Source organism: Mirounga leonina, unplaced genomic scaffold (genome assembly GCF_011800145.1).
Source record: "Mirounga leonina isolate KUSES-001 unplaced genomic scaffold, KU_Mleo_1.0 Mir_92, whole genome shotgun sequence".
NCBI lineage: Eukaryota > Metazoa > Chordata > Mammalia > Carnivora > Phocidae > Mirounga > Mirounga leonina.
The window spans coordinates 8,755,004-8,773,158 of record NW_023270852.1 but is presented as its reverse complement, the minus strand read 5'-3'; the positions used below and the strand labels follow the sequence as shown (position 1 = coordinate 8,773,158).

Below are 18,155 nucleotides of genomic sequence, written 5' to 3'. Positions count from 1 at the left end.
CACTCGTTTTCCTGGCTTTCTCCCTCCTCAAGGGCAAGGACTGTGTCCGATCCATGATTCATCCGCACGTCTGGTGCTTGCAGCGTGGGGCTGAGACAGAGTGGATTAAGGTTTGCTGAACGAATGAATGAAAGCCTCTAGCCTGCGTGGGCTGAATACAGGCCAACGGGATTGTTCTCGCTCACCCAGAAGAGCAGAAGGGTGGGCCCCAGAGCAGGCCCAAGCTGCAGGGAGGAGACAGCAAAAGCTGTCCATCACCCTGAAAGGGAAGAGGGTTTTGAGAATGGTATTCCCATGGTAGAAGGCTCAGGATTCGGGGTCTTACTGTGGGGGGAGATCAAGGCTGAGTTCCTGGCTGGTGGCCTCAGTGGAGGGCGGTCAAGCAGGAACCCAGGGAAGGGAGGGTTTCATCTTGCCTCTCTTTATCTTGGGGGCCAGGGGAGGGGAGGACACCCCCAGTCCCACCTCTGGCTATGGGATGCGTGGGCTTGTCCTCTTCCCTCCAGCTTCTACCCCCTAAAGCCCACCTGGAGCTCCCCTGCCCTGCTCCATGTCCAGCTTTGGAGGGGCCCAAGGGAGGGCGCTGCTTCACTCCCAAGCAGAGGGGAGGGACCCCAGGTCTGTGTCAGTCAGGTGATCAACGCACAGTAACCTCCCCGGAAACATTCATAAGTTTAATCCACGCCAGTAATAAAATCGCATTACATTTCTCATAAAATAAATGTTCCCATTTATATACAGAAGACAGACTGTACAGGCCCAGCCTGGCCCCAGGAGGGGTCACACACAGACGGGCGGCAGAGGAAGGGCCGTCCCTCCCATCGAGGACGGAGGAGTTCTAATCGGCAGGAGAGTGGCTGGCCGGCCAGGCAGGTGGGCAGACGGGCAGACAGGCAGACAGGCAGACGGACAGATGGGCCTGGAGGCCAGGCGCCGGGCATTACTGAACCTGGGATTCAAAGGTGCCATTGAGCTGTCCCTCCTCATAGTCCATCTGACACAAGATCATGTTGTTCTTCAGGAAGAATTTGTCTCCCACACAAAATCTGGAAAATCCAAGCAGGAGAGAGAGGCCATGGAGGGGTCCCAGTGGATGGTGGGGGCTGCAGATAGGCCCCAGCCCAGCCCAGGAGGTGGACATCTGAGAACTGAGGTCCTGGAGAGTTTGTTCCTTCAACTTTCCAGAAGGGATCCCCAAAGGTCTCATAGCAAACCTGGTCAATCACCCTGGGTCAGCCCAGTCCTCAGCCAGGCCCTGTAGTCTGGGGTGTAGGGCAGATAGACAGACAAGTCTGGCCCACAGTCGGGTCTTCCCTGGAGGGGTGGGGTTGGTAGGAAGGTATAGGAATAACCTACCCCAGTCCCAGAGAGGGAGAAAGAGAGAGAAGGACAAAGAAAGAGAAAAAGACCGAGAGAGGTAGAAATGGGGAAGGAGGAAGTGGTAAAATGGTTGATTTTTCTATCCTGTTCCTTTCCCCAACTTAAGGGGATGACTCCATGAAACTCTTCCTTTGAACAGAATCTGTAGGTTTCCTGAAGCATCCTTCCAGGAGGAGGTGACCCTGTCCCACCATCTTCCCTCCCACCCAGAAAAGGCCTTGCTTTGCTACCCTCACCCCCCACCCCCAGTCCTTCTAAAGTATTGGAGGATTCAGCCCTTTCCCCAAAGATGTCCCCAGGGTGGCTAGGGCTTCAACCAGACCCCAGGGTCATGGGCCCAGTCCCAGCAGATCCCAATCCAACCACCAGGTGGCACTGCAACTTCACCGAGCCCTCTTAGTGGCGGGTCTGTCCAAGCCCCCAGCGATCCCCCTCCGTGTTCCCCTACAGGTCCCTCGGGACCTCATCCTCTGGGAACACTTGCATGAGCTCCTTCCTGACATGGGGGCTCCTGAGAAAAGGGCTTGTCTTCCAGTGCTAGGTCCCCAGACAGGGCTGAGGGGTTCTGGCTCCTTCAGTCCCTGGGGCTTCCCGTGGGGCTGGGACACTGTGTAGGGATCAGAAAGTGGCTGGGCTGGAACCAGAATCACAGGGGTGGGTAGCTGCTACCATCAGGCACACGAACACCTTCTCACTAAAATGTACACGCATGCACACACAAATGGCAGACACCCAAGGACACAGGGCGTGCACACAGACCCCTTGTACATGCGCATTTAAGCGTGTTCGCATTCACACTCATCCGTCATGCACACACATACACACAGCGCACCCATACCTGCCTTGTCCGTGCACGTTTAAAAATCCACACACGTGCACAACACAATGTACATACACAGCAAGCTCATGTGCGCGTGAGCCATCACACCGCTCAGACCTGGGCCCTACAGACACGCACACAACAGTGCTGGAGGGCACACATCCGGCCACACGGAACACGCACACGCACATGCATGCTCAAGACAACGTGCCCTACGAGCCCGTGGACATTTGCACGGACACCCCCACAGCGCGCTGCCCCAGCACGTGTCCGCTGGGGTCTGCTACAGGCGCAGCACTCACCTCTGGTTGCAGAGCTGGCAAGCGAAGCAGTCGAGATGATAGACGTTGTCCCGGGCTCGCATCACCATCTCGAAGGCTGGGATCAGCTTGCTGCAGGCAGCGCAGTTCCCTGTGGTGCCAAAAAGCCTGCCACGGGAAGGGCGCAGGGGGCTCAGGGGCCTGCCAGCGTCTGGGGGGCAGAGCAGCTGCCTCTACCCAGGGCCCCACGGGTCCCTACTCCTGTGGGCTTAGCAGGTGGGCCTAGGCAAGGGAGAAGGAGCGCAGAGGGCAGCTTCTAGACTCCGCGAAGAGATTGGGCTTCAGAGAAATTGGCCCAGCCACCCAGGGAGGGGAGCATAGGGGCTCGGGGGCTGGATGAGACTGCCCATCCCTGGCCTGCGCTGTCAAGGCCCCCCTCACAGGCTCCCACTGGGGTCAGGCTACTGGGACCCAGGCCACTGGAAGAACACGGGGCTGGCCATGAGCGAGGACTCCAGAGACACAGAGGCGTGAACTCGGGGGCAGTCCGCCTGCCCTCAGGCCGCTCATGGGTCTCTCTGAGCCTCATTTATTTTTTAAAACGGAGACTGAAGCGCATCCTTTGCCGGCTTGTTGTGGAAACCTCAGCTAACTCTCAGTCACGGACCACTTAGTGAACGCCTCGACCGAGTGGGTTTGCCTCATGCCAGGCATTGTTCTGAGAGCTGTACTAAGATCAACTCATTTAATCCTGACAACAACCCTATGGGGTGGTCTTTTTTCTGCAACCAACTCATGGGTGACTTGCCTGGATTCCTTTTTCCTTTTCTTGGATCTCAGTGTATCCTTTTTCAAAAGGGGGTGCTGGACTAGGTGATCCTGTTCAAATGCTTCTAAAATAGGACTGATGCCCAAAGAAAGTTCCAAGGCCATCTGGCACAAGGCCTCTTTCATGCAGCCCTTCCCTCCTAGCTGCTGGTTGCCGAGCTTCAGGGATGGGGCACTCACTTTCTCCCCAAGCAGGCCAGTCTCGGGCCGGGGTTCCAATGGTCAGAGCCGGCCAGGCTCCTCCTTGCCTCTTTTCTGCACACCGGCTGAGCAAGCCCCAAGTGAGGCAAGGGGGGCTGAGAGGCGGGCGAGAGACCCTCTAATCCCTGATTTGTCCAGCTCAAATTCAGGCATCTGCAGATGAGCTTGGCTCCATTATTCATCAGCCTGAGCTGCCTGGTGGCTCAGATTAAGGCAGACAAAGACTGGGCCACAACATCTGCCTGCCAAGGGGGGCCTCACTGCCCCCAGCCCAACGCCCCCATGGCTGTAGACGGGGCAGGCTTCGGACAGCCCCCTCTGGGACGGAGCAGCCCAAGGAAGCCCCACCCCCAGCCCAGCCCACTGACCTACCTGGCCCAAAACTCATTCCTTGGCCTCTGCCAGAGCCCAGAAAAAATACCTTCAAGCTTCAGTAGCTGGCAGGGCTCAGAATGCTTGCAGGTGCTTTGACTCTACTGACGAGCCCATCCTGCGCTGCCCACCCCCCCTCCCCGCCCGCCCCAGTCCAGGTCCTGGGGACTCACTGGTCAGTGTGCCAATTCTCCTCAACCCAGGAGGTTCAGCCCCCAGGGGATGTCTGAGACCTTCCCACTTGGAGGCCCCTTCCAGGTCATCAAGGGGCGAGTCCCCAGAAATATTCTTCCTTAGCCCCTCCTCCTGGCCTCAGACCTTTCCTCCAGCCCAGCGAGGAGCACTGAGTCACAGATCCTGGATTACTGCGACACTTTATTTTTTTTATTTTTTTTTAAAGATTTTATTTATTTATTTGACAGAGAGAGAGATAGCGAGAGCAGGAACACAAGCAGGGGGAGTGGGAGAGGGAGAAGCAGGCTTCCCGCCGAGCAGGGAGCCCGATGCGGGGCTCGATCCCAGGACCCTGGGATCATGACCTGAGCTGAAGGCAGACGCTTAACGACTGAGCCACCCAGGCGCCCTTACTGCGACACTTTAAAAGCTTCTGGCTGGGGTGCCTGGGTGGCTCAGTTGGTTAAGCGACTGCCTTCGGCTCAGGTCATGATCCTGGAGTCCCGGGATCGAGTCCCGGGATCGAGTCCCGCATCGGGCTACCTGCTCAGCAGGGAGTCTGCTTCTCCCTCTGACCCTCCTCCCTCTCATGCTCTCTGTCTCTCATTCTCTCTGTCTCAAATAAATAAAATCTTTAAAAATAAATAAATAAATAAATTAAATAAATAAATAAATAATAAAAGCTTCCGGCTGAAGGCAGAAGTTGAAAGAGAAGGTGCAGGCTGGTAAGCCTTAGGCTCTTCCCGAAAGTAGGGGAGCCTCTGCTGATAACCCTGCCCCCTACCACAGCCCAGACCTGAACAGAGGGAGGGCCCCACAAAGCCCTTGCCCGACCTATTAATTAGTACGACGGGCCTTCTTTCCTCGCAAGATGTGGCCACCACCACCCCGCCAAATGTAGATGCTGGGTCTCAGCCAAGGCCCCCACTCTGTGGCCTCCTCCCAGCCTTGCTGATGTCACAAATGGCCTAAGGGAGGGTTAACTGGGGGAGACAGCCCCAGGGAATAGGATCCAAGTTGTGGGGTGGGTGGGTTAGAGCTCCAAGGAATGCGAGCTGGGGAAGCTTTAGTCTTCACACTATTCACAGAGGGACAAACTGGGGCTTGGAGAAGGTCAGAAGCCAGAGGGTCCGGAGCTAGTTCAAACCCAGGTCTTTAAGCTCCGACATCAGTGGTCCTTCTCCCAGGGTCTGGCTACCTGCCAGATGCCCAGGCACCCAGATGTCTAATGCCAGGGCCCGGTGGGCATGGGGAAGAGGAGGCAAGGAGACTTCACCAGGCAGGAGGGACCCGGGGAAGTCAGGGCTTCCCCACCTGCTCCTGGAAGGCCTCTGAGGTGTCCCCTCCCAGATTCCAGGGACAGGGTGGGTCAGAAGCACCTGGCAAAGACGGGCAGAGCCAGGCTGGTGCCCTTGGGAAACTTATCTCAGGTGCCCCACGGTCACAAAGGCTGGCTCAGGCCCTGTGCTGGGCGCTGAGCCAAGCAGCTGATGGTGTGGCTCTGTCTTTGGGGCTCTGTGGACGTCTGGGGGAGCAGAGCCGGGCCAGGATGGTCGGAGATGAGCCCTCAGGGCCTGGGTCTAGAAGCAGGGGCGGAGCCATGCCAGGCCCGGGGAGTGGGGGGGGACGGGGGCCAGCGGGAGGCTCACCTCAGGTAGTCGCGTCGGCACAGGATGAGGTTGGCCTTGGTGTAGAGGGTGGAGCCCACCTCCCCCAGGCGGCAGTCACAGCAGGCACACTTGAGGCAGTCCTCATGCCAGTATTTGTCCAGTGCCTTCAGCAGGTAGCGGTCCTTGATCTTGCGGTTGCAGCCCGCACAGCCCTTCTGCTTGCCTTTGGGCTGGACGGAGAGCATCGGAACGCCTGTGGATGGACGGACGACAGACAGATGGACACGGGATAGACTCTGTGGCCCCGGGCCTCAGGGCCCATCCCTCGAGGAATGGGAGCCCCCTGCTTCTCCCTGTTGCCCCCTCCAGGGTGGGGGTTCCCAGAGTGCTCACTTGCTCCCCAGCAAGCTCCCTGCCTGGCCCCAGGTCCTGTCCTTTGAGCTGCATGGCACAGGCTGTTCCCCTGGCCTGCGAAGGTCCTTCCAGAAGCTGTAGGCAGACTGCAGAGCCCCGCGTCTCGCATCTGCTTGGCTGCACAGCACCCATGTAGCCCCAAGGCCCATAGTCCCCCCGAGCTGTTTCTCCCCACCCGGCCACTGCCTTCTGTGGGGCCTGCTCGACAGGAGGCCTGAAACTCTCCACAGGCAGCCGCCATCTGACTGGCTCTCCCAGTGGCCCCAAGAACTGAATCTCACAACGGGCTGGGGTCCACTAGAACTCCCAGATCTTTTTGCTACCTCAAGCCTTCCTGACATAGTTTGTGCCTTGGGCCATTTTACCCTCAAAAGTCAGGCTACAGCCTCTTGGTTTACTCATGTAAAACTGTGGCGGGATCAGAAAGCAAGTGGGGCACCCCCTGACACTCCCAGTGGGGAGCGGGAGCTCTGGGTCTCCTGGAGGGAGTGTGCAGGGAGGCAGCTGGGCCTGGCCTCCTCGGGACTCTCCCCCAGGAATGCTTCTAGCTAGATTCAAACTTCCTACCTGCCCTGGCCTGAGGATGGGGAGGTTCTGAGTCTCTGAATCCTTGCTCCTCCCACCAGGACACGGGTCTCTGAGCCATGGGCCCCCTCCCAGGGCCCATGCATGCTTCTCAACGTATAAGAAAAAATACAAAGGGTAAGAATTTCAGCATGGAGTTTATTGGAAGGAGAAGCTGACCTCCCAGCAGGCAAGCGTGTGCACTCATGCACACCCCACCCCACGCACACAGGCATAGCGCGCAGTCACGTGCAGGCATGTGCACAGAGGCTCAGGCTCCTAGTCCCTGGCCTTGGGGCCACAAGGAGTAATCTCAGGGAGCAACAGTTGAGGAGGAGGTGGGGACAGTGGTCATCCTGAGTCTGGACATCGAATGTGGAGCCCTGAGGCTTGAATGTGGTAAAGACTGCTTGGAGGGAAATGCAGGGAGTCTCGGAGTCCAGACCCAGGATGAGGGCAGGTGGGGGTACCTGTAGTTGTCTGAGAACCCCTCGTGAAGACAATGGGGGTGGGGGTGTGCGCCTTCCCTGACCAAGGCTCGGGAGCACGGAGGAGTCCTCTCTGGAGGGAACAGCCCACCCCTTCCTGCCTCTCTGACTCTCCACCAAGCCCATGAAGTCTGCCCTCCTCCTGGCCCCCTCCTCTCCAAGGGACCCCAGCACTCTCGAGGGCTCTGGGTTCAGCTCCCACTCCCTGGTATCCCTCCTATCCCTGCCTCTGCTCACTGCCCTCCGCCCAGAGTTTGAGCTGCTTCCTTCCCCTTCCCTCTTGCTGGTGTCTGACCCTTCCTCAGACGTCCGAAGACAGTCAGCCTCCAAGGGGCCTGTCTTAGAATCCACAGATGTCAGGTCAGAAGGGCCCTGAGAGCTCTTCCGGGCAAATGCTCCAAGGAATGATGGGGAAACTGAGGCACAGAAGGTCTGAAGGCCAGGTCTAGTGCAAGCCACTCATTATCCAGCTGGTTCGGGGGGCCCTCCCCGCTGCTGTGCCTTGGGGCCTCTTCAGACCTCTCTTGGGGAGGGGGCCCTCTAGGGCCCAGGAGCAGGACAGGTGACGGCCGAGGGGAGGCAGCACTGGCCAGCAGCGGACTCTCTCCTGCCTCCTTGCTCCAGACCCCGCAGGGCCTGTTAGCGGGGACACTTGCTGCCTAATTTCCTTAATGCAGCCCTAAAAGTTAATTGGTTTGAGAGAGTGAGGGGGCTGAGGATGACTATGTCCTCAGGCCTGCCTGTGTCCCCTCCGGCAGGGCGCAGTCTGGTCACAGAGCTGAGGCGGCCGTGGATGCCAGCTGGGGAGCGGGCATCCCTGAGAGCTAAGGGGGCTCTGAAGGGCTCCTTCCGAGGCCAGGCCTACGGGGAGGAACCGGCTGTGAGCAAACAGGGGAGGGGTCGGGAGAGCTGGATGTGAGGAGGTCTGTGGGTCCCGGGGGGGACCACTGTCCCTGGGTCCCGTGAAGGGAGCACCCAGCCCGCACAGCTAGAAGTACACACGCACCAACTTGGAAAACCTCAGGCCTGGCCTCTACGAGAGCCCTGCCAAGGCTGGTTCTCCCCTTGGTACCTGGACGGGCAGCAGGCCCGGCCCCCCTCGCCTGCCCAGGGCTCTACCCTTGTGTTATCACTAGCAGGAGGTGTGTGAGTAACTAGAATGTCCACAAGCAGGGGATACACTGGATCCACTAAGTTATACACCGAAACGAGGAGGGACCCCAGCACCAGAAGTGTCTGTCCTGCTCCGTCTTCCGTCTGGCATGGCTCCTGGCCAGGCTGGCCTTCTGAGCTCAGGCCCCAGCACGCCCGGCCGCAGAGCCCACAGAGTTGTGGTCTGTAGCCCTAGCTGGCCCGGCCTGGAACCTACAGGACCCAGGGAGGCCGTGAGGAGCGAAGCCACAAGCTAGCCCAGGTCCCCTGCGCCCTGCCTGTGCCTGGGCTGGCTCTGGCACACCGCCGGGCTCCGGAAGGCCTGGGAACTCTGCTTCCTGGGCCCTGGAGAACTCTTAAGAAGCCACAAGGCTTCCTGCCAAACAGTGTCTGATGTCCACCGAGGCACAGACCTCCAGCGCTAGCCTGGCTAAGGAGCTCCCGGAGCATACGGGGACCTTGGGCTCTCTCTGCCTAGAAAGGCTGAGGTCCTGGGAGATGTCTGACTCACCCCTTCCTCTTTACTGGGCACCCACACTGTGTTTGCTCTCTCACTGGGCTGGTTCAGGAGACCTGAAAACAGTCCTGGAAAGGCAAGGAGGTTTAAAGGGGACATCTCTGGTCTCCTGTTCCCCAAATGGGAGTGAGATGTTCCCCAGAGGGTCAGGGCTCGCCCTCCCCGCCCTGCCTCCCCAGCCCCCACCCAGGCCGCCAGTCAGCCCTGCAGACACCTCTTCCCTCCCTCCCTCCCCTGCCTGGCTCTGGGAGCTGAGCCTTGGGCCATGCACTTTCCATTAAGGAGATAGCATCCCTTTGCTGAAGTCCATTTGGGATCCATTTTAGTGTTATCTAAAAATCAAATCTACATGGTAATCCTTTTAATGTACTCCTGACTTTAGGAAAAAAACAGCTTTGCGCTCCTTCAGGAAAGGTTTTAAAGCATTACCCAGTAATTACTACTCACCCATGAAAACACTGATATTTTACAATGGATGATGTTTGAGCCTGCCCGCACGCGCAAGCACACGCTCAGGGACACACAGGACCCTGCAAAATAACCGGTTCACATAGCCCGTGTGTTCGCCCTCCATCTCAGGGTGTGGGGAGGGTGGATGCCATTTGAGGGAGATAGGCCAAACCCCTAGCCCGCCCCTATGCCAGGCAGGCTGATAGGAGCAGGAAGCAGCCTCCCAGTCTGACTCATCTGGCTGCCAGACACTCAAACCCTCAGCTCTTTAATCTGGGGAAGAGCCAGACAGTCCCAGCGACCAGGAGGGACTGCCAGAGGTCATTTGGCTCTTCCTGCACCCACCCTCCAGCCAGGAGAGAAGCCCTCCTCTTCACTTGGACCCCCCCAAGGGGTCTGCCCAGCCAGACTCACGTCCTCAGCAATCTCTGCCCAGCTACCCCAGGCCACGCTGCCCCCCATATCAGGCATGTCAAGCCCCCCTGGCTCCCACTTCCCCTGATGCCTCCCTCCAGCGTGGACAGCAGGCTGAGCCCGGCTGGGGAGCACTCCTGCCTCGAACAAGCTCTCCAAAGCCAGTCCTCCACCCGAGAATGCCCACCCCACCCACCCCCGGTCACTCCCAGCTATGCCCTGTGCCACTGCGGCCCCCACTGGCTGCTCCAGCTGGCATCCCGAGGTCTGGGGCCCCCTCCCACGTGCCATTTTGTCCTGCTTGGCACCTCGGGATCTGGTCCCTGCAGAATCCTGGAATAATATCCCTCTCCATCCTGCAAATGGACCTGGTCTGCTTCTGTCCCGGCACCTGACCTCCACCATGGCCCCAGGAAGAGATCCCTTGTCCTACCCATCCCACTCTCCACCCAAACTCAGAGTCAGCAGTGGGGGTGAGGCGCAGGGCCTGGAGCTTGAACTCCCAGAGCCTGCTTTCCAGCCTGAGCGCTGTCCCAAGGAGCTGGAGGGCCTGGCGCAAATCCCTCATCTTTCTGACTTGCTTCTGTGAAATGGGAGCCAAAAAGGTCTCTTTTCACACAGATGGTGGTGAGGACAGAACAAGGTCATGCTTATGAAGCCACAGCCGAGTCTGGCTTCCAGGGGGGACTGACACGGGGACTGGGGACTATTATTAATATGCATCCCAGGATGCCCTCCCCCTGTTCTGACCCTTGTTTCCTTTTTCCTGTAACTTTTTATCTTGACACAATTTCAAACCTTCAGAGAAGTTGCAAAATAGAAAGAATTCCTGTACACCTTTTGCCTAGATTCCCTAAATAGGAACACTTTACCATATTTGCTTTATCCTTCTCTATACATCTACCTATAATTTTGTTCCTGAGTCATTTGCGAGTTGGGTTCATACAGGAAGGCTTACATTCCTAAGTACTTTGATGTGTATTTCCTAAAAACAAGGACATTCTCTCACTTAGCCACAGTACAATTAACACCACCAGGAAATTATCATTGATCTAACACTATTACCTGCAGACTTCATTCAGATCTGACCAATTCCCCCAATAAAACCCTAATGGCAAAATAACATTCTGGATCATGCACTGCATTCACTTGTCAAGTTTAGTCTACTTAAATCTGGAAGAATTCCTAAGCCTCTCTTTGTGTTTCAAGACACCAGCATTTTTGAAGGATACAGGCCAGTTATGGAGTATCCTTCAATTTGGGTTTGTGACACATTTGATGGTGTGACTTTAATTCCTCTGTGCTTCAGTTTTCTTTATTGTAAAATGAGTATGAAAACAGTCCACATCTCATAGAGTTGCCATGAGGAATAAGGGAGTAAATCTATGTGACGTGCTCAGGACTGACTGGACCCGGCAGTCAACAGTTAGCTCTGATTAGTGTCACCCCATCTGGCACAGAGGAAGGGATGACCTTAGTCACAGCTCCATCTCAGGTCCCTCAAATAGTGACGATCACGAACTTTGAGGCAAATACACGGATTTGAGTGTGCCACCCTGGTTAAAGTCACACAGGCACCAGCTAGAGTCCAGCGTGACCCAAAGGGCAGTCCCGTGGTCACGGCGGACGTGCATAGAAGGAAGCAGCCCCGCCTGGATAACAGGCAAGCAGGTGGGAAGAGATCACTGTGGCAGCTCAGGGCAGGCTCCTTGGGGGCTGCGGGCAGGTGTCACCTTGGCATTTCTCGTCATCTCTGTAAGTGTCCCAGTATTGCTTCTCCACACCACCAGCACGGCCACCCAGGACAGAAGCTGGCCTCCCCCAGGCCTAAGGGCAACTTGCTGGGAGATAAGGCTGACTGAGCTAGCAGGGCTCAGCTTCTTAGTGCTTGGCTTACAGCAGCCTTGTGAGATAGATACCGTTATTATTATTATTCCCAGTTTACCAACAGGACCCAAGGAAGGTTCCAGCCTGTCAGGGGTCACAGCGTTAGTACGGGACAGAGCTGGGATTTGAATCCTGGCCGGCTGTCTCCAGGGCCCAAGCACTGGCTTGATTGGCTGTGCGGTCAGGCTGTGTGCCGGGAACCTCCTGTGCTCGCGGACCCAGGAGGGAGGCGTTAAAACAGAGAGCAACACGGACGCAGGACTCGCACAGCAGCGCACGGATACTTGTGTGGGGACACGTAATCACATGCATGTAGGCTGGGTCCACGAGAGGGGGGACCGTGTGGTTTATTCCACAACCCAGCACAGTGCTCAGACACATCCACGCATCTGAGCGCACGCATGATGGGCATGCTCATTACACACATCTATGCACAAGCAGTCACATGCACCTTTACTGCCTTTCAAAAAAACCAACATTTCCAGAAAGTAGATCGTAGCTCAAATCGAGCTCTGATTTGACCAAATCCACGAGTAAGAGGCCTGGTGCCCCTGTTCTCAACACCACCTTCCCAAGGAAATGGAAGGGCGAGAGCCCCTGGGTTTTACCCGAGATGACCCCTGGGAGCGCTGGTTCTTCTCCAGAAAGGCCGCCCCACATATCGCATCCCCTCTCCAGCCGCTGGGGGCGGGGTGGGGTCTGTGGGCTTGGGGAATCTGGGTCGCGGCCAACGTGCAAGGTGTTTGTGCCCACATGGGCCCGCGCCTGGGCCTAGAACGGCAGAGTAGGGTCCCAAACAGAACCAGCCAGCGGCCCCTCCATGGCATCAATCCTGTTTAATAAGGAAATTTGAAAGTGTAATCTAATTCTGCAGAATCTCTTTAAATCTCGTTTTCTCAGAAGTAACTTCATTTCGCACGGACACATCCAGCCTTGTGAGAAGGCCTCCATTTCACACCAGTTTTATCTCCACAATTTCTCGTCTCACTGCACTCCTATCCCAGGGCCTTGCCATGCGGCAGGCGAGGCCTGAACTAATAGCATTTCCTACTCATTTGGAATCAAAAGCCAATGAGAACAACTGTTGAAACGCGAGGCTACAGCCACCTAGAGCACGTTCATTACTACCCCTCCGCGCACCCCTTCGCAGGTGGTGTGCTCATTGCGTGAGATGAAGGAGAAGAGTCGGGCTCCTGTGGCCTCCAACTCCCCACTGGGCCAGGGGAGGGATGCTGGGGGTGGTGGCCAGCTCGCTGGAGGACTGGCCCCTTTGGCTCTGGCACTGTCCCTTCAAGGGGGTCTGGGAGAAGAGGCAGGCGGTGTAGACCCAAAGACTGTGGGCCCTGCAGACAGACGGCCTCGGCTTGAACTTTGGCTCTATCACTTCCCAGCTCTGCCTCAATTTCCCTACCTGCTAAATGAGGACAGCCCACTTTAAAGAATTACTCTGAAGATTAAATGAATGGACATGAAGTACAATGTATGGACATGAAGTACACTGTTTGATATAGTGGCTTAAAAAATCAGCTAAGGGACGCCTGAGTCGGTTAAGCATCTGCCTTCGGCTCAGGTCATGATCCCAGGCTCCTGGGATCGAGTCCCGCTTCAGGCTCCTTGCTCAGCGGGGAGCCTGCTTAACCCTCTGCCTGGTGCTCCCCCTGCTTGTGAGCGTTCTCTCTCATCCTCTCTCTCATTCTCTCTTTCTGACAAATAAATAAATCTTTAAAAAAAATCAGCTAAGAAAAATGATCTATGTCTTATGATCCAACAATTCTCTTCCTAGGTTTACCCCCACCAGCAATGACAGCTTATGCCCACCAGAGGGGATATACAAGGATGTCCAGAGCAGTTTTCTTCATAACAGCCCCAAATGCAAACACCACAAATGCCCGTCAACAGTAAAATGGATAATACACTATCGTGCACCCACACAATGGAGTAACACACAGCCACGAAAAAGACGGAATCACGGATACACCTACAACATGGATGAATCAGATGGAATAATGTTGAAAGAAGCCAGACACAAAGGTATATACTGTATAATTCTATTTATATGTATTACACAAACAGGCAAAACCGATCTGCGTTGAGAAATGTCAGAATAATGGTGTGTATTATCACCTGGCAGGAGGCGTGAGGAAGCCCGGTGAAGAACTGGAAATGTCCCAGTCTTGATCTGGGTGGTGTTTAAAGGGGTGCACGTAAACGCAGAAGCTCATTGGACTGAACATTTGAGACGTGTGCATTTTACTGCATACATGTTACACCTCCAAGAAAAAAATAAAGAACTGAGATGGGCACCCCTCGGCCAGGACTTTGGACGCCTCTTCATAAAACCCACTGTTTACTCAGCACTCACGACACCCATGATCTCAGGGAATCCTCAGATTCACTCTGGCGTCCTAATGATGACCCCCATTCAACAGAGGAGGAAGCAGAGGCCTAGGGAGGTTCAAGGCCTTATCCAAGGTCACACAACTAGGAGGCCGCAGGGCAGGGACTGAATTCCCCCCTGGCGGACTCCGGAGATCAGGTTCTCAACCAGCCCACGCCCCATGGCTTCTCTGCACAGATGGGTTGAGGAAGGCTCACTGGGGCGGCGTCTGGGTCCCCCTGTGTGGCCTCGATGCCAGAATGATCTGGGGTGAGGGCCGGGGGCACGCCTAGAGCAGGGCCTGGGATGAGAACAGGAGAAATGATGGCCCAGGCAGGGCACAGTCCACATGGTCTGGTGGGTCACAGGCCACTTCTGCTCAGCTGGCGGTCCCACAGAAGCTACAGCTGCTGTGGGACCTCGGAAGGGCTTCGAGGCGGGGCCAGAAAGGGGATGGGGACCAGAAGGCAGTAGAGGCAGAGTAGAGTCGAGGCAGACCTAAGATGTTTGCATCGCAGCCGGGAGAGGGACAAAGAAGCCTTGAGACGGCACATGTCCTCGGGGGGGTGGGCCGAGCTGTGAGGGGAGGGCTGGGGGCTCCAGACCCAGACCCCAATTGCTGGGGGGGGGCCCTCAATCAACAGCCAGGGGCTGGTGTGTGAATGAGGGAAGAGGGGAGGGAGGGGGACCTAGAGTGGGGCCCAGCTCAGGGTAAGCAGCTGAAAGGAGGTCCAGCAATAATTGCCTTCTCTAAAGTGTTAGGTCCCTTCCAGTTTCCACAGTCCGCCACAGCAGGGCAGGCGGAAGTACCATCCAATGCTGTCCCCATACACCTGCAGCCGCTATGGTCACGTCCAATTGCATGACAATAGCCTTTATTGCCCACTCTGTGCCCAGTGCTTTACACTCGTTAACTCTCATCTTCCTGATGACCCGGAGGTCAGAGAAATCACACAACCTGCCCAAGGGCAAGCCTGGGAGTGGCCAAGTGGGGGCTTGGGACCCAGGTGTCTGGCCCCACCCCCTTCCTGCTCTATCTCCCTGCCAGAGGCAGAATGGCATCATCTTTTTCCTAAGTGGTGGGGAAAGTGAACTGCTTGGACCCAATCTGGTCCTTGCAAAAGAAGAAAGTTCTAAAGACCCCTTGTGGGGTACATCAGGGCAGGACAGGCCTCTGGGCCCCAGTGCCCCCCAGAGGAGCCATTTCCTATGAAGGTGTATTTTTGCAGCACGTTTGGGGGGCTCAAACCTCCTTCGGAATGATGTGTCCTAAAGCCTGACCCTGCAGTGACCCTCGAGTGTCTGGAGTTGAAGGGGCTGAGGAGTTTCCTCGCACATCTCATCGGCCCTCACTGTTGAGGGAAGCCAAACCCAGCACAGCCTGGTGTCTGGTGGTGGCTTTAGGGGACCCAGTCTAGACCTTGCAGGGGCCTGGATGATGCACTCGAGCAGGTGCAAATGGAACCTGCTCTCCAGAGACATGCCGTTTCTGCCATTCTTCGGTGAGGGGGACTTAGAAACGTTAGAAGCTGCAGGTGTTCTTTGGAGTCCATCAGGGGAATGATGTTTCAGCTAACTGCATAGTTACCTGCAGGATGAGTGCAGGCGTTCTCTTCCAGTTCTCTGGTTGTTTCTGTAATATCAAAAGCAATAGGTCCAAAACGGGACTCTACCTCTCCTCCCCGAAACCTGGCTCTTGTCCCCGCACCCCAGGCTTCCCCTCATCACACTAACACTGTCACCCACCCAGATGTTCAGGCCAGAGACTCAGGGTCATCCTCAGATCTTCCATCATCCTCACTCCCTCTCGCCTGCTGATTGCCACTCCCCAGCCTGCCTCTCACGTCCATTTCCAGAGCCACCACCATCTTTCACCACACTATCGGCATAGCTCCCTACCAGCCTCTCATGTCTACTAGCTACAATCCATTCTTCGCATAGCAGCTACAGAAATGTTTCAAAACAAAGTAGGTCAGGTCACTGCTCAGCTTGAAACCCTTCCATAATTTCCAGTGGGCTGAGAATAACATCCACCCTCTTCAACAAGCCTATGATATCCTCATGCGGTCTGGCCCCTGCCTCCACTCCCATACTGTGTGCCAGCCACATTCCAGATCTCCCTCCTGCCTCAGGGCCTTTGCACATGCTGTCCCCCCCTTCCCAGAATACCCTTCTTTGCCTCTTCATGTGGCTGGCTCCTTCTCATCCTTGGACTTCAGCTTAAATGTCACTTCCTCAAAGAGGCTTTCCTCGATCACCTATTTTCCTTACTGAAATGACTCCCTGGTCACTTCCTTCTGAGTTTTTAAACATAATTTGTAATTGTTTTACTTTTTTTTTGTGATTGTACTTACGACAAATGATCGGTCTCTCTCATGAGAATGAAAGTGCCACAAAGGCCTACTTTGGGAGTCCTGTCTTATTCATCCACTGTGTCTCCAGCACTGAGCCCTTTTTAACTATCAGTTCAGTTAATGAATAAAGAGACGGAGCAGAATCTATCCAGATATTATTGGTAAGAGTCTGCTGGCCAGAGGGGACTGATGCAGATAGGCAGGCTCCCCGGAGATGGGAGCCTTAATCGGGCGTGTTGCTGCCCCATGCCGCACCCCGCTAGGCATCTATAGCTCTGTGGCTCTGCCAAAGCAGAGCTAACTGTGGCAGTGCCTAGGTCCTGCCATCCTCAATCTGGAATAATGAGACGCCCAGCCCAGGGCTCCAACTGAGAAATGACAGCTCTTTTGCAAATATAAACCCTCTACCCCTAGATCAAGGGACAGCAATCCTCTTCTTCAACCCCTGCAGACCTGTGAGGAATGAAGTCCCCCTCTGAATGTCCCTTTGCACATAAATACTCCATCCCAATCCTTAGGGGGTGGACGTAGAGCCCCAAAGTTCAGTCATCTGTGTAACCTCAGCAGCTCAGTCTTTCCCTTTGTGCCTGTGGCCTAGACACCCCACCTCCGCTGGCACAGACCTAGCCTCCCCTACTCCCCACCTGAGAGTCCTTTTGGCTTAGGGGTGTGACCACTCTCCCCTCCCAGCCAAGTCTGAGCCTCTGGGGGCCAATGGGAAGAAAAGGCCCCCGAAGATTACTACAGAAGAACCCCAGGCCCAAGCCTTCTCATCTGTAGCCTCCACCAAACCCTATCCTATCCTGGGCTGCTGAAGCAAGCCCCCAGGCCCCTTGACAGGATGCTGCTTGGAGCTGCACAGCTGTGGGGAATCAGCAGGGAAGCGTCTGGAAGCTGTGTTCCCCAGACAGCAACTCAGCTGCTCCCTGGGCACCCGCAAAGCCCACGTCACCCATCTAACGAAACAGGGCTCCCAAGGGGCCTGCAATCTCTGCAGAGGAGGAGGAGGGCATGGACTCTCAGACGAGTCTCAATTTCACAGCCATCAGGGACGTGAGCACTAACGCGCTGAACCAGAAAACGAGAGTCTGGCAGGAGCTGCAGACACACCGTGAGCACCAGGGGATCAGAGATTAGGGCCCTTCAAAATCAATTTTGAATTCAAACTTTTAAATGTGTTCTCCAGACACAAGGAGGGGACCCTCCAGGCAGGCTCAGCCTAGCCAGATGCTGGGTTCTGCTTCCTTCTCGAAGCATCCAGAACTTATCTGCTAGCCACCCGCTGGCTGAGGGAAGGGAGGACAAGTGCCCCGCCCCCAGGGGTCACAAGGACAGGAGCCCCTTTGGCTCTTGCTGACCCAGCACTACCTCTGGGGTGCCTGTTGAGGCTTCCTGTTGAGACCCTGGGGGCTGCTCCACCCTCCTTTGTAGACCTGGCTGAAAGAAGCTGAAGGCAAGGCCTGTGTGGGCCAGATCCCTGTCCCCCTCCCAACCTGGTTGAGGAGGCTTGTGGGTCACCAGTGGATGAAGCCATTTAGAAGACCTTGGGAGTTGGACAGGCAGGGTTTGCATCTTAGACCAGCCACGGGCTCCCAGAGAGATCTTGGTTCAGAAGTGGATTTCCCTTCCAGAAACCGGGTGGGAGAAAGCTTCCCGTGAGTGTGTGTCTTGGAGAGCAGGCCCTGTGAAGTCAGAGTGGTCTGCAGCCCCCAGCGCAAAGGGAAAGAAAGTATCCTGCATGTGAGTCGGTAGGGCAAGCTGGCTGCCGGGCGAGCTGGTGTGGCTGCCGCAGGCCGTATCATCTAAGGCATGGTGTCTGCCACCAAGGAGCTGACAATCGTGGAGTGCTGAGTATCGTTCTGGGCCTGGCATGGTGAGATGGACAGGGACACA

General features: G+C 56.1%; 1 protein-coding gene across 3 annotated transcripts in view; it reads right to left on the bottom strand.

Annotated features, from left to right (window-relative positions):
- Positions 1 to 653: 653 nt before the first annotated feature.
- The window catches only part of LMO1 (LIM domain only 1), a 40,741-nt gene continuing 23,239 nt past the window's right edge, over positions 654 to 18,155 (bottom strand). For 2 of the 3 annotated variants that reach the window (XM_034995283.1, XM_034995282.1), the window contains 3 exons: positions 5,685 to 5,898; positions 2,503 to 2,628; positions 654 to 1,046 (listed from right to left, as the gene is read on the bottom strand). In XM_034995283.1, coding sequence (XP_034851174.1) covers positions 941 to 1,046; positions 2,503 to 2,628; positions 5,685 to 5,898 — 446 coding nt within the window. In that variant the 3' untranslated portion in view covers positions 654 to 940. Of the gene's footprint in view, positions 1,047 to 2,502; positions 2,629 to 5,684; positions 5,899 to 6,626; positions 6,703 to 18,155 lie in introns of those variants that run through there. The other variant, XM_034995284.1, reaches the window with a different exon arrangement.